The 26,125-nt window shown below is 37.4% G+C and overlaps 1 protein-coding gene across 6 annotated transcripts in view; it reads left to right on the top strand.

The window, feature by feature from the left end:
- The window catches only part of nbas (NBAS subunit of NRZ tethering complex), a 294,693-nt gene that overhangs the window by 140,241 nt on the left and 128,327 nt on the right, over nucleotides 1-26,125 (top strand). For 5 of the 6 annotated variants that reach the window (XM_062983871.1, XM_062983869.1, XM_062983860.1 and 2 more), the window contains exons 31-38: nucleotides 130-242; nucleotides 3,243-3,356; nucleotides 13,757-13,870; nucleotides 14,753-14,910; nucleotides 15,777-15,881; nucleotides 22,711-22,878; nucleotides 23,539-23,652; nucleotides 23,908-24,031. In XM_062983871.1, the coding sequence (XP_062839941.1) occupies nucleotides 130-242; nucleotides 3,243-3,356; nucleotides 13,757-13,870; nucleotides 14,753-14,910; nucleotides 15,777-15,881; nucleotides 22,711-22,878; nucleotides 23,539-23,652; nucleotides 23,908-24,031 (1,010 nt within the window). The remainder of the gene's footprint in view (nucleotides 1-129; nucleotides 243-3,242; nucleotides 3,357-13,756; nucleotides 13,871-14,752; nucleotides 14,911-15,776; nucleotides 15,882-22,710; nucleotides 22,879-23,538; nucleotides 23,653-23,907; nucleotides 24,032-26,125) is intronic. The other variant, XM_062983865.1, reaches the window with a different exon arrangement.

Raw genomic sequence — 26,125 nt, 5'->3', positions numbered from 1 at the left:
TGTTGAGACCTTAAATTAGCTTAAAGTATTGCAGCTGTCGAAGAAGAATGCCAGCAAGAGTTTACAGTAGTTCAGCTTAGTACAGCTGGCAACTGTTTGGAGTCCTTAAAGCTGTTTGTTTCTTTTAAGATCCTGCTTACAGCTTATCACAGACTGTCCACCAGTTGTTCAGGAGGAATTGGACCTCATTCGTGCTCTTAGTTATCTGGAAGATTTTGGAGTGAAAATTTTGCCATTACAAGGTAACGTATGCATGATATATCTTAGTTGCTTTTAGAGATGTCTGGAACTTTGTTTGAGACCCCCCCCAAGCCAGACAGCATCACTACTGAAAATTATCTGAGTTTCTTGTTTGTTTCGTTTACATATTTTGACACTGTACTTTGCTTGTAAATATAAACCGCATTACACTTGTGCACCATAAATACAGTATGTTTGGAAAATTCTTATTTAGATTGGTTGTACATTTTGGTTAATAGTAGCAGAGCCACTAACTTACAGGTGGTCCTGCTTTTTATCTTTCCAATTTATTTGCAAAAAAGTGTCTACTGATTTAGTGTATCTGTTATAAATAATCCATTGAAACTGTTTAATGCATTCTTATTCCGCATATTAAAAATCCAGGGGATGTTCTGAAGCTTCCCTGAAGCTCTGGGGCTTCTTCAGACTTTGTTGCAGTATAAACAGATAGGACAGTTCTGAGTTAGGACTGACTGGATGTTCACATAGCCTTTTCTCGGGCTCAGATGGTCTGGGGATAGGGGATGATACTTATTGTCACCCCCACGTTCTCAGAATAGCAGCAGTGAAATTGCTGATGGTCATTACTCATCGCATCTACTGATGCTGACCTGACATTTCAATTAGCATTGGTAGATGTAACGAGCTACAACCACCAACAATGTCCAAACTTTGTATTTGCCACTGAGCCAAGGACAAGAAGGGTTGGCCATGTATACGTCTTCCAGGCACCAAGCCATCTTGATGGCATGGAGTTCAGATACCTTCATTTGTCAAGCTGGCTCATAGCTGGCTATGTGTCTCTTTAGGCACTGATCCAGAGTACTCCACTCCAGATCAGTTTTGCAATATGTGGCTGTGTAGATAACCATCTGTTTATACTGCAACAAAGTCTGAAGAAGATTTTTTTTGTAAAGCAGGGAAACATGAAGCATAGAGCTGAAGTTCTATGGACAAAGTTAAGCTGAATATAGACAGTTGGAACAAAGAGGTGAGGTGTGTTGTTGAAGGCTTTCATAGCTGGAATCACTGGGTTGCTGTGAGTTTTCTGTGCTGTACGGTGAGAATTCCATGAAATCATATAGTGAATGCATATACAACATTCTTTTGTTTTTCATATGGCCATGGCGGCAGCTGTTGCTTTCCACTGTTGCTGTAACAATAATAAAAGCTTCCTTCCTGGTAACTGTCAGAGAAAGCATGGAGAAGATTACATCTTACTTTGCCCTTACTGTAATCTGGCTTCATGATGGTGTAATACAGCTATATGATGTCACCCTGAAGCCAGATGAACCAGAAACAATGTATCCTAGAATCACTTCTTCTAGAAACCTTTGAGGAAACAGCAGAAGCAAGAACTATAAATTTTGCCTGGTGATTAATGGGGAAAACACTTTGCCCCTTGTGTGTGTTCCTACCAATCATTGAAATGGCTCCTGTCCACAGAACACATTGACAAGCTAATAAAATTAGATGTGAGTGTTTTCACTGAGAGGCCTCTATACCCTAAAGTCTTCAGAATCTATCTGATCTTGGAGACTAGCATTTGCTTGAGAGAATGCCAGGTGCTGTGGGCTAAATTTAAGAGGAAGAAACTGGTAAAATCTCTTCAAAGTATTCCTGAAAACCTATGAAATTCTTTGTCACCCTGAGTCAACAGGCACAAACACGCATATGCACACATTTACATTGAAATAGTAAAATTGAAATAACTTTTGGAGGGCAGACTGACGTTCCAAATGCCACAAGTAAGGTAACTTTTTGACACATAGGAAAAGTTCTAAAACAAAATATATTGTCATTTAAAGGAGGCAAAAAAGTAAAAAGTTCTGTTGAGTTTGCATCCCTCAAATCAAACTGGCATGAAGACATACACTATCAATCAAAAGAACTGCGTGAAAGAGCATTGCTCTGGCAAGAAGTATATGTCACTGTGCAACTTTTCAGTGTATGAGCTTTTGGGTAAATGCTTATCTTTTTCATCCTGCCAACACCCTTGTGATGCAGGTCTCTTTATAAAGTGCCCTTGTGAACTAGCCTTATTTGCTTTTAGGGAGCAAACAGATGGGCCTCTTCCTCCTACCCTTCATTTTCCAAAACCCCAAAAGGCAAGATTAACTTAAAATAGTTAGCATAAATCTAAGAAGCCTTCTGTTTCTCTTGTTTTTGCGAGAACAATTAAGTTCTGTTTCATAAGAGGGTTTTTTATAGCTGTTTGAAGGTGCCTCCAGAATTTGGGCTCGTGTAACTTAATTTTATTGATCCTTTTTATTCCAATGTTTTAGTGCCCAATAAAATTCTGTTTTTGTTTTTAAAATCATAATGGCTTTATGATTGACAATTTAAAAAGACCAGATGCAATCTTGCATTCAGTTCTTATGACCTTTTTAAATAGATTAGTACTGTTAGCAACTGGATTAATAATATACACATTTTTTAAAAAAATATATATGCAACTTTGAGTGTTTAAAACTTTCAAAGCCTTTGAAGACTATCTTCTAAACTTGATTGAATAACTTAAAAAATAAGTCAATGACAACATTCCAATTCTACTGCCTACATATTGTGCATCTTATGATTTTTAAAGGCATTTTTTCTGATAGGATATACATCCTAGGTCTGTTTGCCTCTCAACCTGTTTTCAGATGCCTGAGATATGCTTCAGACACTTTTTTCTTGCAAGTTGAATGCATTCATTAATCCTATGTTGAATAATCAAATAGATTATTACTCACCCATCTGCAATAAAGAATCCATAAAGCCAAATTCCATTGCTCTTCACAACGAGTGTAGGCTAATTGACTCAGTGGAACATTCATAAGTATTGATGTATCAAAGTCCCATTAATTCACTGGGTTTACTCTACTTGGGACTTACAATTGGCTTTCGTCCCAAGTGTTTGCAAATATAGCTTGTCCATGCACTTAACTTATGCTTACCTCAATCACAAATGCATTGTTTGTAGTGACTGTGTTTCTTAATGTAATGTATTTTCTCACCAGTTCGTCTCTGCACCGATCGACTCAGCCTTATCAAGGAATGCCTCTTGCAGCTGCCAACAAACTACAAGCAATCTGCCAAGCTCTTGGGACTTGCAAATTTGCTGAAAGTTGCAGGTAAAATAAAATTGCTATGAAAGATACTGGTGTTTTATATTGAGAGTGTTTGACATCATAGGGAATACATTCAAGGACTTATTCAAAGATCCTAAGTTGTCTTTAGAGAGACTTGACATGCTGTTATATACTGCACCAATGCAACTTTCTGTTTAACATAAAATGCAAATAGATTTCATTTTGATTTCATGCCGAGACCTTCTCTCATCAACAAACTGTACATCAATGAAAGTTTATTTACTACTTTGTGCCACTTGTTAGCATTACGCTTCAATAAATCTCTTATCCTGTAAACAAAAATAACAGCTATCAGTTTGGGCAAATTGAACCTGGCATAAATCACCTTCTCTAAAATAAGATTTATGCACGGTTCTTCCTTGAGGCCATTCTGTTGGAAAACATGGAAAAAGAGGTTAAGAGTAATAGTGTTGCTCATAACAAGTTACTTGGATATCCTTTCCAGAGAGAAAATATGTATACTCCTATGACGAGGCTTCTTACAAACACTTTCATTGTTTATATTCCTCTAGGCCAGGGGTCCCCAAACTAAGGCCCAGGGGCCACATGCGGCCCATCAAAGCCATTTATCCGGCCCCCGTGGCAGTGATGGCTCCCTCCTCTGCGTGCGCCGCGAGGGAGGAGGGAAAGGCACACGCCTTTATTATTATTATTATTATTATTATTATTATTATTATTATTATTATTATTATTATTTTATTGTATGACACAGCAAACAAGATAGATATGCTGGATTTCGTTTCACAAAATCACAAGTCGAACACTTGCCAAGTGTCTAGGACTGTGTGATGTATTTTTGGATGATGCGTACAGATCCCAGTAGGGTCTCCTTTTGCAGTTGACAGATTGTTGTTATTATTATTATTATTATTATTATTATTATTATTATTATTATTATTAGCAACATTGAGGCTGGGTGGCCATCTGTCAGGGGTGCTTTGCTTGTGCTTTTGGTGCACAAAAGTAGAAGGGGATTGGACTAAATGGTCCAAGGGGTCTCTTCCCACCCTCTTTATTATTTTTATTATGATTATGATTATTATTAACATTGAGGCTGCATTTGTTCCCATTTGTTTGTTTTTTTACTTCAAAATAAGAGATGTGCAGTGTGCATAGGAATTTGTTTATAGGGTTGTTTTTTTTTCTTCAACTATAGTCCGGCCCTCCAATGGTCTGATGGACTGTGAACTAGCCCTCTGTTTAAAAAGTTTGGGGACCCCTGCTCTAGGCTCTCTCAAAATTACCAAAATTGTGATGAGGATTTGTAGACTACTACTGTATTGGAAATTAGATTTCTAGGATAAGGATCTTTGATGGTTTTGAGGATTCTTTGCAAACCTGTGATTTAAAGGAGTCATCTCTAGCATGCTCAATTTTTTGGGAGGACTTGAACAGCTTTCATTTATTTCTTAGTATAACACAGATATTGGCTTCATCACTTATTCATCACTAATCACAGTGCATGTGCTTTTAAGCTTACATCTCTAACTGAACCTATGACACTGCTAGCTTCATTATATTAATAGAACAATTATATTTTTAATTGTTAATATCAATCTCAGCAGTGAATTAATCGTTTCACTTGTAGCATGAGGAGAAATTACAATCCTCAGAATCTGTTTCTAGCCTAAATTCATCTTTGCAGATGAGATATCTCCCTGATAAGCACTCTACTTATTTGACAGGGATTATAATTAATTGTTTATTCTAACATTCCACAGGCTTTAGATGACCAGAAGAATTCTACAATTCTTCTCTTTCTTAAATTATACTATACAAAATAGGGGTTTTACCCTTAAGAGTAAATTGTGGAACAACAGAAACTTTGGTTTCTCTTTCAGACTATTCTTGGTGGTTTGTTTAGAATGCTGTTTGAATTATAGTGTGTGTTTATCCAGAAGTTAATAATACATTTTTTTTATTTGATAAAAGTGATATAAATACATTCTGATAAAATCCAGTGAAGAACATTTGAAAACAGCAGAATTGCAAATGTCTTCTACTCTCTTTTTCAGTTTGACCATTAGAAATGGTATAAAGCAAAAGTGGGCAACTTTTAGAACATTTTTCAAGCAAGGAAAAAACAAAGAGAGATTGTGTGATTCATTCCCAGAGATTATTAAGTAGAAGATGTTGACTTAATTAGGCACTTGGTATTTAATTACCTGTCTATAAATATCCCAGCCATTCCCTTGCAGCTTTGTTGCGTTCAACCCTTCTTTTTGATAACCAGCAGTGTTTTTCAAACATTTGCATTTTGTACTTCCGTCTGTCTTTGTTTATCTGCACTGTTGACTTGCTGAACAATTTCTGGACTGACTGATGGACACATTTATGTCTTCCCTCTTCATCTTGCTGGATGTTTCATGAGTGAGCATAGGATATTGGGGAATAAAAAGTAACACTCTGACTTTTGCAAGGCTACTGAGCCCTTGGGAAGCACAAATATGAGCTATGCCTTTGGGTCATGCTTTCTCTGCTCTGCTGTAGAGTTACTAGAAAGAAGGCTGAAAGTTGTCCTTCTTTTCCCAACTGACCTGCTGCCCCAAGCTATGAAAAACCAACCTTAATATTTGATTTTTGCTTCTGAGATGTCATACTTGTATATTGAAAGGAAGATAGAGAAGAGATTTTTGAGGGCCCACACTTCTATATTTCTAATATCCCATCACCCAGTTTGTGGGAATCAGCAAGTTTTGCAAGATTTCAAAAACATTATTAATGTCGAAAACATATATTGCATCTTTCAATATCCCCGAGACATCTAACAATATTTTTAAAAAATCCCCCTCCCCAAAACATACAAAAATTATAACACAGTATAATTATCGTAATAAAATACAATAAATGTAGAATAGTAAAGGAAACGATACACCTAACAAAGCAAGTCACAGTAGCAGGTGAATAAGGGTGTATCTACATTGTAGAATCAATTTAGTTTGACATCACTTAACTGCCAATACTCAATGCTATGGAATCATGGGAGTTGTAGCTTGGTGAGGCTCCAAGAAGTCTTAAGATCTTGTAAAACTATAACTGCTTTGATTTCATAGTATTAAGCCATGGGAGTTAAAGTGGTCTTAAACAGCATTCATTCTACAATGTGGATGCACATTGTAGCCTGGGAATCAGGATCTGAAGAACTCACTGGTTTTCCAAAGGAGAGAGTCCCACAATCAAAATCTTTGCCAACCGTGAATATCTTGAATAAAACCTAGAAATGGGCTGGAAAATGCAATTCAGTCATACTACTTCATGAAGACAACACTGAATTCATGAAACCGACAGTGGGAGCTGTATTAAGCATGCAAGCCCTATGTTCTTCTGGATCAAAAGAAAATATGGGAGAAACAGACCTGAGAGAGAGCAGTCCAGTGGTGCTTTACTCATGTCCCCTGATCAGAGAGGAGGTGGAATGGGTCCAGTCCACCACAGTATAAGCTGGAACATCTCCAGTCAGCACTTTACCTGAAGACTGATGACATCAAGAGATTACCCATCCCCCTAAATCATTGGCTTCTGACATCACCAGGTCTCTGACCAAAGAACCAAGAAGTAGTAAGCACTTGATGGAGGTGCTTTGCCTTGCATAGACTGCCCAACACCTTCCCTGATATAATCTTTGCTTTTACAAGAGCCTGTGGTCCTCCCTTCAACTGTTGTTCAACAGTGTTAGTTTTCATCGTGAGGAGATGAAACTCATTTACCTTGGTTCATTATATGCCCAAGCTAGGCTACAAAAATTCAGATATGTGCATATATCTTTTATGGCTCAGTGACCTTATGACGATAGCAGAGGCCAATATTCTTCTTTCATAAAATGAAGAAAATATAATGGCGATCTTTTGTTTTATAATTTAATTGGTAAATATATATTGTATAGACACCATTAAGTTTTATTGGAGACAACCGTTACACATTGTAGTTAAAGCTTTGTCAGCATGTCCATTAGCTGTCATGCGCTGCCAGCGTTTATTACACGATTTAGGTAGTTGTACTCTTGAAAGCTACTTTACATGCACTATAAAAGAAACAGTTTAATACTGGTCAGGGGAGAGATTCTTTTAGGTCCCCCCACCAGCATTTTCATCAAACAAGCCAAAATGATAACCTAGACACCAAGAAAGGATGATCTTATAGGACTTTTAAAATACAAACACAAGCCACTGTATCATCTTTAGCTCTCTAGCAATTTCAGCCATCAAATCTGAATTCCTTTTGTGACTGCCTATATACTACTTTTATCCTTTGCTTTAAAGTTGTTTTTGTAAATTATTTTCATTTTCTAGATAGTTTAACGATATTTTAAATATGCCTTTTTGTACTTTTTTAGATATAACCCAGCTACAAATATTTTATTGGTATTTCCTTTTATTGTGTAAGTTGCCTTGTGTCCCAACGCTGGGGAAAAGATGTGTTGTAATTGTTAAAAATAAAACAAGATACTATACAAATCAATATGCTGCAAATCTCATTTTGTCAAGCAAATCTTATGAAAGTATCTTCAAAGACTTTTCTTGGAGCTGGGTAAACATAGGAGTTCCTTTGTACATTTTTTTATTTTGAATTATTCTAAGAGGCAGGTTGATCTTCATGTTGAGAAGCTGGTCAAATGGTCAGAAAATGGACCTTTCTGTGTAACATTTGTTATGTATTACTGACTTTCTTTCCTAGCTTTTAGATTGAATTCACAATATACTTTTTGATGGACATGATTTTTTTTAAAAACCTAATAACTTCAATGTTATTATTCTATTAGTTGTATTACATTAATTCCACATTTCTTCTGGCAATGCTCAGTAGTGTACAATGTCATAGCTCATCCTTTGGAATCAGAAGGTTCAAACAAGGAGGAGGCAGATTGTCAGGAATTTGCAGTTCCTGATAATGATGATTTCTCTGAGTTTGAGGAGGTGGGAAATGAGGTAGAGGGAGGTCCTACTACTCAGTCGGAGATTGCAGTTGTTGAAGACCAATTCTCACTATTCAGTGAATGAAGAGAGAGGCAGAGAGAAATTGTATTTTCCCAGTGCTTGTTAAGTAGCAGACACTGACTTAATTAGGCGCTTGGTATTTTCAAAGGGTTAATTATAAATCTCCATGGAAGCTCTGTTGCTTTCAACCCTCCTTCTTGGTGACTAGTTCTATTGCTTTTTCCTTCAGCCTGCTGAATATCCTGTAACTGACCTGGACTGAATTAACTTATTGAAAGCTCTTACACTTATAACCTTGTTCCTGGGTCACTTGCTGACTGGAACATAGGACATACATGGCTCTTCTCCATGCAATCCCACCTGCAGTGAAATAAGCCAATGTATCTCAACCTGTGGGTCCCCAGGTGTTTTGGCCTACAACTCCTAGAAATCCCAGCCAGTTTACCAGCTGTTATGATTTCTGGGAATCGAAAGCCAAAACATATGGGAACCCACAGGTAGAGAACCACTGTCCTAAGCCCTTAAAATCCCCTAATTCACATTATCTATCAACCTTCCACACTCTGGTAGGCAGTCAAGATATATTATATATCAGTTTGAAGAAAGTTTGTTGATACTCCCGTGTTATACATTTCTCTACAGCCATCAAAAAAAGGAACAATGTTTTTGTGCTATGAAATGAATCCAGTTTTCTGGCAATCTCAGAAATGGATGGAAATTTATTTCTCTTTCACAAAGCAGTCTTCAGTAGTGATGCTTAATTATGTTTTGTTTATTGCCTCATAACATCAAAGAGACCTCGCACAAATGGTATTCTGGCTTTGCTGTTTGAGCCATTAATTCTAGAAAGGTTTTCTTGTTAATTTTTGCTTCAAAATGACAGGAGTGGTGGTGGGAATAAATTAGTTTAGCAATGGAACAATTTCTAGAATTAGCTGTTAAAGGGCCTTGGCTGTCTAGAATGTGAAAAGAGATTTGTTTTTATTTTTTTTTTGTAATAAGTAAAATATGACATTTGTTATAGAGAAGAGCTGTCTCTCTGGGATCTTTGTGACAGTTTTTTGTTTTATTTTTGTACAATGTTCACATACCCAATCTTTTCCTCTTCCAATCAAGGGCATCCTTTGTGTAAAAACTGTATTTTTGTAAGGGCTCATCTATACTTTGGATTAATGCAGTTTGACACCACTTCATCTCCAATGGCTCAATTCTATGCAGATATGGGATGTGTAGTTTTACACCTAATTGCAATTATTATTAGTAGTATTTTATTTATTTGTTTGCCACTGTTTTTCTTAACAGATGATCAAAGCGGAAAACAGTTCTAAAATAATGTGATATACAATATAAAATCTAAAGACTTTAGACATTGAAATGTAATTGAACCAAATACAATTCCACAAAAACAACTGAAGCAATTGAAAACCCATTTAAAATATATAAAATACCCCATCTCACCCCCTGGCTCAATCTTTAAAAAACCCTTTTCTTTAAAAGCTTTCATGAAAATAAAAATCTTAGCCTGCCACTAAAAGGACAGCAGGGAGGTGGCCATTCTGGCTTCCCTGAACAGAAGAGAGCTCCAGAGTCAAGGGGCAGCCACAAAAAGAAATGCTGCTCTCATGTTCCAACCAACCGAGCTTGAGATGGAGGTGGGACTCTTGGCTTAGATGAACCACAGAGACTTTTTTTCCTCTCCATTGGCTCCATTGTAAAAGTCAACTGAGGCTGGCAGTGAATATGAACAGCCTCTTTGTATGTCTCTTGAGCTCATGATGTATTTTAGAAACAGAGTACGACATCATTGATTAAAAAAATATGACCCTCTGTCTCTCTGCCCCAGCTTTGAACCACAAAGTGATTGTGATGACTCTCTGTCCCTTTGTAACTGCCATAGGTTATATCTGAGTATCAGCTACATCGTAGGATCAGATATAAGTTCCAGTCATTACTCTCTAGGTATATCATAGTGTTATAGTAGCAAAATAACAGCATGTACAGGATACCTGCTTGTCAGATTCCCAGATGAGAGTAAAAAACATTTGAATAGAACAAGGTCTATATTTGCTAGTTCTAATAAGATAGAATTTCTTACATCTTAGTTCTTTAGAGCACCTGTATTTGAACAACAATAGGGGAGCCAGTGTGGCATAGTGGTTTAAGTGTTGGACTGTGATTTTGAGAGACTATGGAAACAAGTCTCACCATCAGGTAAAATCAATGACAAACTTCTGCTGAACCAGTCTTGCCAACCGAACCTCATGATAGGTTCACCCAAATACATATAATAGCAAAGGGTATAAGCAGAGTTGATCACTGTGTCCTTAGCAGTTATTTATATACTTTTCCTCCAGAGATGAGGACAGGTAAAGGACTTGGGTTGTACCACTAAACCCACTTCAGTGTATGGAAGTTAAGTGGAGTGGAAGCAGGATTTTTACCTCTGAATTTGTCAATAGACAGCAGCTAGGATTTCATGGCACACTCAGAGCCAGTGCATGCTGTGGAAAACATTGTTTTGTTTTAAATAAAAAGAATGACCATAGCATCTGAAGCTACCACTGCATCCTCATCCAGCAATGGTTTGCTGAGGCACCTATGGCTAAGGACACAGGACAGGTCCAGGTAGATAATTTAAACTCTAGTCTGCAAAGCTGAGAGTTTTTTTTTTTTTTTTTTACAATACAAAGTTTTCCTAGTCTTTCAAGAAGAGCTCCTGCTCTATGCAAAGCCTCAGCAGTTGTCCAACAGAATTTCATGCAGAACCTTCCCAATGTAAATATCAGTTTCTGTTCCATGCAAATCCTTTCCAGGTGTAAAACAGGTAATATATTTTGTCACCAATCAGATATAAGTGCAAAAGATGGCAAAGACATGATATCAATTAGAAAGAATATGACATTTTAAAAAACAGACTAAAACCCAATTTTTTCAAATGAGGGGAAACCATCATTTGTTTGCTGGCTAACAATAGATTTGCCAGTGTTCTTTAAACAGTGGAGGAAACCAGATTTCTGGATCCGAATGCTACTACAGTATATGCTTTTGACACAGCAGCTGATCAGTGTTAATCAGCAATGACAATGAGGAAAGAGAAAACTGACACAGTTAAGGTTCATGATCCTTTTTGTCCCTTCTGGCAGGTTAATGGCTTAAATTGTTATCTGTCAGGCACTTGAATAATAGAACTATCATTAGGAATCAATTTCACATTAGTAATCTTACTAAATCAAGGGCAATGAGATCGTCAGTGAGCTGGCTTGACTACAAGAAGAAGAAAAAGGATGTTTGAAATCTAAAGGGGGTAGGACTTAAAATGATTCCTTTGTTAAACCTACAGAAGCTCAAAGGGGGGGGGGGGAATCACTCAAACTGTGAGCTGTAGAAGCTTCACTAGTCATGCTGGGATTGACAGTTACCCTTTAGTATACCATTGAGCATCTATGTAACAAGAATCAAAATGTGTTGGGAAGATGAAGCCTGTCACAGAATAATTCCACCATTTCTCATACCTCTGCTCTTGTAAAACACATCCCACTGTTTCATCACAGATTTTCTTTTCCTTTTTTCTTTTTGCTAAATTATCTTGAGCAACCACTCAGTTTCAATTAAGAAAAAGCCATTTCTCCTTCATCCATATATACCCACATACCTTTCAAGCGGAAATAACTCGCCTCTGACTGACAGCACCTGAAGAACAATATTTTTTGAAAAGCCTGAAAAAAGGATTAAATGCTACAATTGTGTGATCCCTACTGGGGTTTTAAATCTTTTAGGAAAGGTGCAGAGTCTCTTTACTTGTTAAGTGCATATATGTCATTTCAACTGTTGAGTTTCCTCAAAAGTGGTGAGGATGTTTCTAATCTTAACATTGTTTAATCTCTTATTCTTAACATAAACATTTCATACCCATGTACATTTTCTACGCAGTAAAGTACTGTTGTATTTTTTACAACTGTGATACTTTAAAAACGTTGCTCCATTAAATCAAACAATTGATGGATCTAGCAATGATGGCACATCCCTTATTTATATCTGAACTTCAAGGTAGACTAACATCCATGTCCTGATTTTACTGTATCTTTTCTAAATGTTATTTGTGGATAATGCCTACAGATTTTGAATGAAACCTTTTGCAAATACTATACATTTTTACACCGGGGTAAGATTCCATTTTGAGGAGGCTCTTTAGAGCTATATACCAGCAGAGGAAGAGCTTAAAAGAAGATGACTGATCTGAAACACAATTTAAATTTCTGGCCTGCAAACCAGACTTTGTGTTCAATGTAAAACTTGCTGATCTGCAAACAAGATTTCTTGTTCTTTGCAAAGCCTTTCTAATCTGCAAACCTGTTCTCCTGTTCTATGCAAAGCTTACTCATTGGCTAACAAAGATCCTGTTACTTGCAGTGTGTAAGTTAAAGCTTTTAATCAATGCAAAATCTTTCCAGGCTTAAAACAGCCTGTTATTCTCAATCACTGATCAGAGATAAGAACAAAATAGGTTTTAGACTAAAGATGGGAAATATCTGCAGATTGGATTAGGCCCATCTTTTGGATTTTCAGCTTCTTGTCTATACATAAATATTACTTTCTCAGATGGTTATATGAAGATTATAACACTAACTTCTAGGTGAAATTCAAAGACATAGCTGTGTTAGTCTGTATTACTATTCAAATTAATTTTTTAGTTGTGCTGTGCAGAAATATTATATTTTGTAAAGAAAATGCCATTTTGGACAAAAATATGTGTGAATTTTATGCAAAACAAAACTTGTCTTATGAAACAAGAAGAAGTTTACTAAAATTAAGGTCCAAAGTATTCAAAAAGTATTTTGAAAGATCAGTACACAGAGGAGAACTGAGGCCAGAAGCTAATTAACTAGATCACAAAAAAACTCAAATTGCTCCACTTTGGCTAATAGCTATGGGAGATACTATTCAGCTCAGTGAAATGAAATGAGCAAAGATGCCAGTTCAGAATATTAGGTTGAAACAAACTGAAACCATTTTTTTCATTGTTTTCTCTTGTATTTAAGAAGCCTATTTTTGTAAGTAATTTGTATGGCTGCCCAGGGGTGTAGCTATGAGAAGGGATCAAAATGAATACATTGCCCCCAATAAGAATTCTGACCTCTTGCAAATGAAAATGTACTTCATTCTCCAAATTTGTAGCATCCCAGAGAGTGAGACACTGAAAATAATTTATACCAAAGCTCTTATATTTGCTGTGTTCTAACTCTCTCTGCAGTTTTGAGTGTCCTTTTCCATGGATGCTTAAACTGTATTTCTAATTGCTCGAGTGAGATTTTAAGTAACAGAAATGCTAGTAATGTGGAGACTGCAGTGCAATTTTTCTGGGGGCAGCAACCTCATTTTGTCCTTGAAGACTGCCTGGTTCTTTGTTACTTATCTAACCAAATATTTATATTCTACTCTTATTTGAAGGTGATGATCAGATGGAGAGAAAAGGACAAGTTTTGATTCTTTTAGTGGAACAAGCACTACGATTTCAGGATTACAAATCAGCAAATATGCACTGCCAGGAACTTATGGCTTCCGGTAAAGTACATGCTTTTTCCTCCCGTACATACATATAGACATACACACAACCCTAAAATAATACCATGATTTTTAGTCAAAAATGGTGCTTAAATTTAGTTCAATATGGATATCAGATGTCCTTCAACTTATCTTGCAGTCCCTCACCCCACTTCCCCGATTCATCAACCCTAAATCTGAGTGGGATTGTTTATTTGTTATTGCTTCTTGAATTATTGAAAAATGTCTTTCACAAATGATCAGAGTTGGAGGGGGAGTGTATGCTCTCCAAACTGTGTTGTGTTACAACACATTAGTATGTCACCTGCAATGTGTAGGTGTGTCACATGAACATAAGGGAAAATGACATAATTCTTGGAAATTACAAATGATATGTTTTAAAATATATAAATGAAAGGTTTTCATGAGATATGTTTTGTCCCCATACATTTTGCTATTACAATGTATGCATGTGTCTGTATCACTTATAAGGTGTTGTTTTAACCTCTGGTTTGCTAGTAAAACAGAATTATTTTTCTTGAAATGATACATGTCTAAAAAGTGTGTCACCAACATGAAATGTTTGGAAAGCTCTGCACCAGAGTGCTAGAAAAATACTTGATGATGACATATGTGTTACACATAATAAACAGAGGTCACAATGTACAGTGTGTACAGTACTTTGAAAACAGCTCTGATCAAGTATTTGATCAAGTATTTGATCAAATACAAAACGATTATAGAAAAGGGATAAGCTCTGATAACCTGGATGTATTCCTTTCATACCAAAACCAATGTTTGGTTTTCCAAAAGGTTAACACTTACCTTGATGTAATTTCAGCTTCGGGGAAAAAACTTATGTAATTTGTGTGTGTGTGTGTGTTTTTTTAATGTATAAATCAGGCTACACTAAAAGCTGGGATGTTTGCAGCCAGTTAGGACAATCTGAGGGTTACCAAGATACATCAGTTCGGCAAGAGCTCATAGCCTACGCTTTGACACATTGTCCCCCAAGTGCTATAGAATCATTGTTGGCAGCAAGTCGTACTCTGCAAACCGAGGTTCGTCTTCCGTTTTTAAATATTCTTTTTAAATACCTTAAGAAAACCTGATTCTTCCATGCAAATGTATTTATACTAATGGACTAATGGAATTAAATATTGAACAATGTACAGTAGAGTCTCGCTTATCCAACGTAAAAGGGCTGGCAGAACGTTGGATAAGCGAATATATTGGATAATAAGGAGAGATTAAGGAAAAGCCTATTAAACATCAAATCATGATTTTACAAATTAAGTACAAAAACATCATGGTATACAACAAATTTGACAGAAAAAGTAGTTCAATACACAGTAATGCTATGTAGTAATTACTGTATTTACGAATTTAGCACCAAAATATCACAATGTATTGAAAACATTGACTACAAAAATGCGTTGGATAATCCAGCACGTTGGATAAGCGAGTGTTGGATAAGTGAGACTCTACTGTATTAGTTATATTTGTAGACATAGGTTAACTTGCTTTTTGAGTATAGTTCTTTTATTTTAACTAGAACTCTTCACCCTACATCTCTGTTACTATGTGGTTGGCACAGTATAGTCTATTTGATTGCAATAGTTTATATATTTCTGGTACAGAAATTCGTTTTTCTTTTTACAGTTTTTGAAAATGTAAAACTGAAATAGACAATGTAAAACATGAACAAATATTTTACATGCATAAAACTACCAAAACTATTCAAGAGGTTTTTCTGGGTGGCCCTTGTGTTCTCTTCCAAATATTTAATTTTGTGATTTTAATTTTTAAGAAAAAGTCCTGTTCATATGCACTTTCTTTGCTTGAAACAGGGAAGGTTTAAAAAAGCACCATACACATTTTCTGTATATTGAATAGTTTAACAGACATATTATGAATTCATCCTTAGATACTTTACCATGCAGTCAACTATCAAATACGGCCTTCAGAAAAAGTGGAAAACATAAGTACATCCAGATCACCAGGTGGAATAAGAACAGAGTCATCTCTTGAGGTAAGGAATTGTTTTTTTAGGATAGTGAAATCTTTTAAATTTCATTTGTTGTTGTTTTAAAGGTAGCCTGTCGCATAGGTGGAAATGAGATAAGTTATTACTCATTTGAATATTTTCTTTCTCTTTTTCTTTTCCTGGCCAGGTTTCTGTGTCTTCCCCTATTTTGCAGTTTCTTTTTTTCAGCTTCTTAAGTTTATATCTGTCTTTCAACTTTGGCTCTTTCTTACCTTTGATTGACAGTATCCAATGCTGGACTTTTGTTGGAACAGCTACATCTGAAGGAACCATGAGTGGGAGGTGATCCTTTTCTCCTAATGCGCTCTGTAACCAGTTCTGATATGTTTGAAAAATTCACACGGGCAAATCCTCTTTATTCAGATTTATCCATATTTTAGTTTGCTCTAAGCCTTTTTCATCTGCTGCTTAGAATTCTGTTGAGTGAATGCAGCAGTAAAGTTATTTGTAATCCTTTCATTGGTCCTATCTCCCAGTATCTCCATGTTGAACGAGAAGAGGGATGCCTGCTATGGCTCATAGACTCCAGATCTAGAGTCATGTTCCATTACTATTATTTATTTATTTATTTACATCATTTTTACCCCGCCCTTCTCACCCGGAGGGACTCAGGGCGGCTTACAACAGTCGGCAAATTACATTGCCCAAAATACATTCAATAAAACAATGACATATTAATAAACAATAAAACAGTACCACATCAATTAAAACTCTAATTAGACTCTATTAAACCATGAATTATAAAATTTAAAATGCATGTATAGTTAAATTCATCCACTGACACCTTCATGTGCACCTTGATTCACGTCATATCGACCTCAGATGTTACTCCTTGAACGCTTGAGCACATAGCCATGTCTTCACGGCTTTCCTGAAACCTAGGAGAGTCGGAGCTTGTCGAACACTACTGGGGACGGCATTCCACAGCCGGGGAGCCACCACGGAGAAGGCCTTGTCCCTCGTTCCCACCAGCCGCGCCTGCGAGGCAGGTGGGACCGAGAGCAGGGTCTCTCCAGATGATCTTAACGACCTAGTAAGTTCATAAGAGAAGATACGTTCGGACAAGTAATTTGGGCCAGAAACGTTTAGGGCTTTATAGATCAAGACCAGCACTTTGAATCGGTAGCATATTGGCAGCCAGCGGAGCTGGCTTAGCAGGGGGTGGTATGCTCCCTGTATGCCGCTCCAGTTATTAATCTGGCTGCCGCTCGTACTAGTTGGAGCTTCCGGGCCATCTTCAAAGGCAACTCCACGTAGAGAGTGTTGCAGTAGTCCAAACTGGATGTAACCAAAGCGTGGACCACCGTAGCCAAGTCCGGCTTCCCAAGGTACGGGCGCAGCTGGTGCACAAGTCTAAGTTGTGCGAAGGCTCCCCTGGCCACCACCGAAACCAAAATGGGGAACATGTGGCCCTTTGTATATTATTCAACAGTAACTGCCTTGATTTGTAAGTTCTAGAGTATTATTACAGCAAAGAGCAAGGTCCTCTTTCCCCCAAGGCTGGGAAGAATGCAAATGGGAAAAAACTTGGTCTTCCACTTAATCAAGGAAAAGATTTAATATTAGCCCTGCCTTTTGAGCAGGAAGAAAGAGCAATAGTTAGCTAAGGCATAACAATTTCAGGAAAAGTACCTTTGCAGAGCAATAAGTTCCAGTATTCCAATATACATGATATGCCGTCACGCCCAGGCACCTTTTTAAGCTTTAGGATGTGCTTCTTCCTTTGCCCAGGTGAACTGCGGGGGCCTTACTTAGAAGCTCTGGAAATCCCAGTAACCAAAGGCATTTCAAGTAGAACAATCCAACAAAATTTTATTTCACAAAGTCCTTGGCAGACTCGGCACATGTAATTAAAGTTGCAAATAAAAACAGTCCACTTATAAAACCTTGCAGATGTTCCTTGCTTGCTTTCCCCCTTTTGGTTGCTAGGTTAACTTCCACCAAAGGCAAAGAGGTCCTAAGATCCTCTTCACCCTAGCTCTGAGCTGCTATCAACTATCTTAGCTCAAAGCTAGTTTTTGAGGCGAAGTTGGTAGGGCTTCCTCCAGTGGCAAAGAAATCCGAAGATGTTCTCTGCCCCAGTGCCAAAGCTATTAGAAAGAACTGGTCTTTCTCCTATCTATGCTTGGCGCTGGTTTTAAAGGCAGGTCAATTGTTTGTACTTACGATGGCCTTTTCAGAGTTGGCCTGGCTTGGCCACACAAGCACATATATGATGTTTCTCCTTCAGTCTAGAAGGCAGAATAGGCTTCTCAAAATGGAGCCTTCCTTCCCCAGGAAAAGGGGCGGTCTCCAGAACAAAATGATACATTTCAAGCCTATAGCAGCAAGGCTTTGCAAACTGGCTATAAACTCTGCTAATATCCTAACTATCAGACTGCTGCAGAATCTGCAGCAACCCTGGAGCAAATGTAAACAGGTGCTATTTTCTATAACTATAAAAAATGCAAACCAAACCTCTGGGGAACGGAACACATGATCTGCCATGTTTTGAAGAATTCCTTTTCAAATACACTTTCAGAGATCATAGGAAGATGATAGAATCTCTCTTTAATTGCCACTTTTCTTGCTTGCCGCCCTCACTTGCTCTTCTTCTGCAATACATTGAAATCGTGTCTGTGTCAAATTTAGAATACTTGGACAAAAAAAGTCTTGCTGAGTTGTCACATCCCTATCTATTCAGAAGTATTATAATCATCTCTTGAGAGATTAAAAGATAGTCATAAAATGTGTTCTTCATTAATGTTAGAACAACTAATTTTAGCCATTCTCCTTGTGATGAAAAAGTCTTCAATATCCACTTATTGCATGTCTGGACTTATTCTAACCAGAAGTTGCACATGAATTTTGCAGTCAAGTTCAAAGACTGACATGGTAGAAGACAGACTGGGTTGGATCCTGCTGGTTAGTCTAAAGTAGGTAGGGTCATTGACTCAATTTTTGAACAGTGAAACATTTTCTTGACTAAGCGAGATTAGGAGAAATTGAAATTTTCATATATTTTTTTTCTTCACATCAAAATATAGTTAGTTTTATTAGGTACCATTCACAAAATGTGCGGAGGAGAGTTCAGTAATTTATGCCCAAAATAGCATTTTGTTCTTGGTTTGTTTTGTGTGTTTTTTGTTTTGTTTTTTGTTTTTTTACTATTTTTACTGCTGAGCAAAAATGTTGCTCATTTTTATACTTCACAGGTATGGAAAATATCATAGCATTTGACAGTTTCTTCAATAGTGTTAGGCATTTCTGAATATTTACACTATTATTTTAACTATGGCTCACACCCCGCTCCTCCTCTCTTCTATATCTTCACTCATCTTGCAAATTTCCTCATCTTGCTTTTAAGTGTTAAGTGATGTAGATCCTGCTATATCTTTACATCTGTTTAAATTTTGGCAGTGTTATGTGTAACCAGGCCAGTGGTTCTAAACCATTGGTCCTCCAGATGTTTTTGACTTCTGACCACAGAATCTGTCATCATTGACCCCGGTGGCAGAGGCTTTTGAAGTACAAAACATCTAGCTAATCAGGATTTGAGAATTTCTATACTATGCCCTAAATACATGTTTAAAGAATTGAGATGCTAGTATTGATTCTGTTTTAATGCCATTCCATGGTTAATATTGAACAGAAAAGGGGGATAAAAGGAAACCAGGAAAATTGGGCTGAAAAGTCTTTATCTTGCTTGCAAGCTTAGTTATATACGTTGCAGCATTTAGCCAATTACATTTATATTTACTGTAGATCTGTTGATAGCATCTCAACTTGCTGTTGCCTCACCAAGAAGGCTCGTAAATGTAAAGCATTTTGATATTGCTGTTTTGCAGAAATTAACCTAACAATGTTTATGATTGGAGATTAAAGAGCTATAAGCGTAAGGACAATGATCTTTGAGTTGGGAAAACTCAAATTCTTGTCAAGACCCACAATAGTTTCATTAGGCATATGCCCCTAACTGCTTAGGTTTTAAAAAAAGGAGCATTTGAATGCAGCTTAGTGGTGCTGTGGGTTAGCCATAAACAAAGTGACTGGTTTTGACTTTCATGACATGGAGTGATGACTCACTTTCTGGGTTTTACTTCAAATTCAGAACTTTGGAAAGCTCCTTTAATGCTCTGGTATGTTACCTCATTCACATAAATGCTACCCCTGCATAAATACGTATAAACTTCTAATGAAAAAAAAGGGGCCTTCTAACAGCACAAGCCAATGTATGCTTACTTGAGTCCGGTGCAATTTATTCCTAGGTAAGTATGTTTAGGGCTGCAGCCTTCTTTGTTCAGAAATCTGATTACACTTTCTGAAACATGTATATAGATCTGATCTTTTCCAACATCAATTGCTAGTGTGGGTTATAGTTACAGGCAAGAAAAAGAAAATAATTTTCATCAACCATACTTGTTCAAAAGAGAATAAAATCAGCTCAGAGAGGTAGCATTTTTTTTTTCTTTCCTTAAATACAGCTCATTGCATCTTTTTCCCATTTATTTTCTAAGGAGAGTGGAAATTTTACCATATTTTGCTCAGCATGCAGTCCTTTATTTAGGGAAGAAAGAACTAAAAATTCTAAATGATTATTCAGTGGTTGGTAGGAGGCCTTCCCTTTACATCTTTTTATAACTATTAATGATAGGAAGCCTTGCACTTAAGCTTTCTGTTAGATGCAGAAATGTTATTTCTTTTAAAATATATAATAGTACATTTTAGTTAATGTATTTCTCTCTTATGATTTCTGAACCCCTGTTCATTATCATGTATTATTTCTTTATCATGTAACATATGATGTTCATATCCAAATTAGTGGAATAACAAGGGAATAGTGTTCATAGAAATATGATCTCATATTCATACATTTGCTCTTCAAGAGTGCATAATTAATTGGTACTCACACCTACATTTTATGTCTCCAGAGAAGACACTCTTCACGATTTTCCTTTTGACCTCTGATAATGTTATGGCATATTTCACTTTTGTCCTACATACATATATATGGACAGGAGCATGGGGACACCAATCCTGCCTTCCATGTCTCTAGAAAACCACAATGTCATAATGTTTAAACAAAATCTGTTGATAGGAGATTCAATGTATGCATGGCAATCTCGCGTGGCCAGGTTTTTGAATAACATATTGGAGTCAGCTGTGCAATCTGGGTCTATGTTAGTTCAGTTTTTATGTGAGTAGGCTTGATTTGAGTCATTTATCTCTGTTGGGATATATCTGAGGACGTGGAAACAGTTTTGGCATGTCAGAGGCTGAAGCAGTCTCTCTTTCTCTCATTACATTAGTGATGGGCAACTTTCCAAACTGTTTAGGCCTTAAGCACACTCTGGTGGACCTCTGAGGGCTACATCTTCTCTTTTTAACTAGAAAAAAATCTATGTTGTTCCCTCCCATACACAATTTAATCACAGAAGGGGTATTTCCTTTTTCAGAACCAGAAGTGATTTCTGTGTTTATTTGTTTTTTTTTTTTTTGTTTTTTTAAAAGAAACAGAATTACTGCCATACTGTTTAGATGTTCAGAGGGGCATCTTTCAATTTCTTAAACTAATGAAATTAGAGGTGGGGGAATCCTATAGGTCCCATCACAGCAGCATGTGGCCTATGCCTCATGTTAGCTATCCCTACAGGCTGATGGGGTGATATTCTAAAGTGTATAGCCCTTTATCTCTTCTTTATTTTCATCAGGATCCTTAAAATTAATTGCTGATGAACCTTTTTCATGATCTGGGGCAATTCTACAAATTAGATTTGTTGTGGGTGGAAAACTGGTTGGGTATAGAAAGGTTTTTTTTAAGAGGATTAATCACATAAGGAATGTTTTATTGACGTTTTGGAATGACATTTGTAATTCTTGGCTAACTAATAACAACACATTCAGTTGGTTTTGCAAGTCAAACTACTTTGAGAGAGGGAAACTTCCTTCTTCTGGAATAGCATTTAGCCTATCATACCAAATGACAGCACCCCCCCCCCCCATCCACACACACACATACCCTCCCCGGTAATGTGAATGTATATTCTTTTGTGTAAACAAGTATGTAATTGCAACAGGCTTTTACATAAACTGAGATCCATTTGATTACTGCAGTACTTTTTTTTTTGAAGTTTTAGTATCAATTATTATAACCTCAAAGTGTTAGGAATTAAACTCTTTGACTGCTAGCAATCTGAAACGTTATTTTCTATACTTCCTTCTCACCATTGGGAATGAAAGCTCCTAAAGCAACCCTTCACTAATTCCATCAGTTAAAAATTCATTTAGCCCCTTGATATCTTACTGTCTTAAACACATGGAGCTAATTAATATTCTTAACTAGTACAACATCCCATTTAAAAAAGCATCAAACAACACTTCAGCTTTGTGGTGTTTTGGATCTCAGAAGGATGTGTTTAATCACCTAGAACATATATTTGAGTGACTAATAAAACAGAAATTTTGAATTATTATGGCAATATAGCAAGATAGTTCAGCTTTCTTCTTTTTCAGCTACCCTGAATCAAAGGATACAGTAACTATGTTTGGTATTGTAAAAAACAGAACTATTATGACAGTGTACAATATAAGTGGCTATTAACTGCAATGTTAATTTTAATACATTGAAAAAAACATGCCCTTCCAAGTATTTTCAGTATGCATTATATGTGCTTGTGTTGCCCTTTATCAAAATGTGTGCTTAAAATGTACATGAAGTTGGTTCCACTATTATGATAGTTTGAAAACTTTTTAATGCATGTTTTCCAGTTGTTATATTAAAAGAAAATGTCCCTGGGCTGTATCCTTATGGGCTGTATGTTGCATGAACTCACAGGTTGAAAACCATATGCCCACTAGTCAGTCGACTGACCTGCTGCAGTGGACCACATCTAAAACTATGAAGGTGCTTTCTGATACAACACTGACCACAAAAGCTATGCTGCATGCTGTTAGTGATCGCCAATGGTGGAAGAAGTCACTAACTTACCTTCGTCCATTACATGTAAGAAGTAACTATATGTTCATCATTCAGCTCTTTGGTATTCAATATCTATCTATCTATCTATCTATCTATCTATCTATCTATCTATCTATCTATCTATCTAGCTATCTTTGGATAGTATAGGGGGAAGATTTAACACCTTTGTGGTCTGTGCCCCTGATCAGAAGATTTCACCTTACTTTCTGTTTCTGGCAAATGGATTTTTAAACATGTGGCTGATTATGGAAACAAGGCCTGGCGATAAAGCTTCACCAGAGACCCCTTTTCCCCATGATAAATCTTGCAGGAGTGATTTTCCCTTCCTAGATTAGATTTCCTCTCAATTCCTGTTGTCTCACCCCTGTTTGTAATCATTGTAAGTTGAATGTCTGTAACTCTGTAATATTTGTAACTTGGAGGCTGTTTGTACTTTGTTCTTCACTATGTTGGTTTTTTTCAGTGTGCCTGTGCGGGTGAAGTGAAAATCCATGGAAATATTTTCTATCGGTATTACTGAGTATTTAATTATTTTACCTTGAATATTTCAGCACAGATTCTAATTTACCCACATGAATACATTGTGATATAATCTCTCTTCATATCTGATGAAATGTGAACATTTCTTGTGAGAGAGGCCACATCATTTTAACATCTTGCTTCTTGGTGTTTTGCTCTTGAAAGGGTCAAGAGTTTGGAGATGTATTAAAAAGCACTAGTGGAGCAAATGCAGCAATAGAAAAGCAAGGCTGTCATCCATTCTATGAATCTCTGATAGATAATCCCTACCTTGCAGAAGTAAGTTTCAAACTATCTTTTAAATATGTCAAAACCAGTTCATTTTAAGGCAATAATAAGTTGTGTCTGAATGTTTAAATTGGCTATGGTGGTTAAATAATTACCTTCACTAAATAGTGAATCAATCTGATTTGCATGTAACTGAAAAATTAGTAGCCATCAAGCAGGGACGCTATATCTGCAGACAAGGAGCAGAGTACAAAATCACATAGACATAAAAATCTTGTTATATTGCTTAAATTCTCTGCTCTGTAGAATGAAGTTTCCTACACTACATTCCAGCACAATCCTTCAGAAAGCTTTGCAGAAGTATTGCTGAGAGCAGGAAAACTGGCTTTGATGAAGAGTGAAGGCCCTGATCTCTTTCCTGCTACAGAAGGTAAACTGCATGAGTTTTACTCTGTACTTGTATGGATGTGAATTTTTCATAGGCCCATGATCTAACAGATGTCTAGATAACTGGTTTTTGCATTCCTCCCCCCATAAACTCGGCCTGCATGAAACAGTGTGTATTGTCCTATATGTTGGTACTTTACAGACTGTGTTACAACAGGCAAGCTGTTCTGTGCTTATGGGCCTTATTATTTAATGAGTAACCCTAAAGAATCCCAGTGTTTTCAAAAGCAACTGTTGGAGGAAAATATTGTTACTGATTGTGGTTTGATCACCGTCACTGTGCTGACTGAACTTCTCTTTTGATATGACTTGCATCGCTTTACTCAACTGTTGTTGTAGTTGGGCCAGGGGGCAATAATACTATCACTAGTAGAACTGCTAGCAGGAGGAAAAGAGCTAATGGTGAGCAGGTCTTTGATGAGGAACAGCAAACAAAGCGGCTCCGGAAAATACTTATGGCTCCTTCTGAGGAAGAAACGTTTGAAGGGTTCTCTAGCGATGAGGAGTCAATGCTGGAAGAAGATGGGTTAACAGAGAGTAGAGGAACTAAAAGGACAACCCGGGAGCAAGAGTCAGATGAGGAAAGGGAAAGGAAGAAAATCCGGGATTTACTTACTGCTCCCATGGAAGATGAAACTTTTGAGGGTTTTTCTGGGAATGATGGGTCCCGGAGTGAGATGGAAAGTGCTGCAGATTGGACTCAAGTAAACGTGAATACAGAGCCAGTTTCTGGGGGTGCATTAGGGGATTGGCAAACTACTGATACACCAGGGACATGGGGAAATCTAAGTCTTGAACAAAGATGGAAGGACTGGAGGGTTGATGGGCGAGGTTCACGAATGGGATCAAGATCAGCTGTGGATAATGATGACAGGGCGGAGGCCTCAAAATCATCGGATAACGATGCGTAAGTTAAAAGTGGAGTTGGAAGTAAAGACTCCTTACAGAAGGCAAGGTGTCGTTTTGGACATTGGATTGTCGCTGCCTGTTCTTCTGTTGGGCTTGGGTCCTGGCTGTACAGCTTCGTGTTCCTGAATTCGGTTTGTGTGATGTCTCATGGGCCATGTAGTCCCGTTCCTAGTACTGTTGTGACAGATGAAGAGGAAAACTTGGGTTTCCCACCGTTTCTGCCAGATTTGGAGCCCTTGCAGCTGCAAGATGTTTGCCCACAAGAAGACAGCCAAACAAGCCTTGAGCCGAAATCTCCCCCATTTTCTCGCCGCCTTTATTATAATCAAGATAGAAGCAATCGCGAGGCGACTCGCAGGAGTGCCAGGATAGCTGCCAGACAATTAGATGATTAAGTCTGTTTCCCTTGGGAAAGTTTAAGGAGTCCTGCATCTGGACAGTATAGGTTTCGGTTCTTGTTCCCCAGAGAAAGTGTGCTTTGGCGGGAAAACAAGATCCTATATAGATGTTGGCCACAAAGGATTCCTTGCGGAGTCAATTCGTCAGCTCGAGGAGTGAGATCGTGTGTAGACTACGTACTCCAGTTCCCAGCTCCTGAATCAAGTTCCCAGCCCTGCCTTGTTCCACGGATTTCTATGGACTCAGTTCTTGTTCCACGATTGCCTTTTTTCAAGTTGGACCTTGCCAAGTCTCAAGTTTTGCCTTGCCTTGCGTTTTAAACCACGGACCCTGCTTCTCGGATTCCAGCCTTGTTTCCCTTGATTCGGATTTACCTTAAGCCTCAAAGACTATGGACAGTTCCCCACACTATTGCTTGCCAAATAGTGTGTGTTTCGGTGAAGTGGATTATAATTTTGGACTTTAATATCATATATTGGACATTGTTTTTCTGGACTATATTTGACCTTTCCTGAAAGGTCTACTTCTGAACTATATCCCACACTTGTTTTTATTGACTTTATATATTTCTTTAATAAAGATATTAGATAGATTCTGGCCTCTGCGTATGGTTATTGGTGCTCTGCAGCCTGGGTCCTGACAGTTTGGCTCTTGACGACGGTATCGCTCGTTCCTGGTTTTGTGTTTCCTGGCTTCCCCTCAGTTCCTGAATTTGGTTTGGCTTTCCTTTGGTTCCTGAATTCAGCTTGGCTTTTGGACAATGGCGTCG

This window comes from Anolis carolinensis, chromosome 1 (genome assembly GCF_035594765.1).
Source record: "Anolis carolinensis isolate JA03-04 chromosome 1, rAnoCar3.1.pri, whole genome shotgun sequence".
NCBI lineage: Eukaryota > Metazoa > Chordata > Lepidosauria > Squamata > Dactyloidae > Anolis > Anolis carolinensis.
Note: the sequence above shows the minus strand (reverse complement) of the source record. Positions and strands in the feature narration are given on the sequence as shown.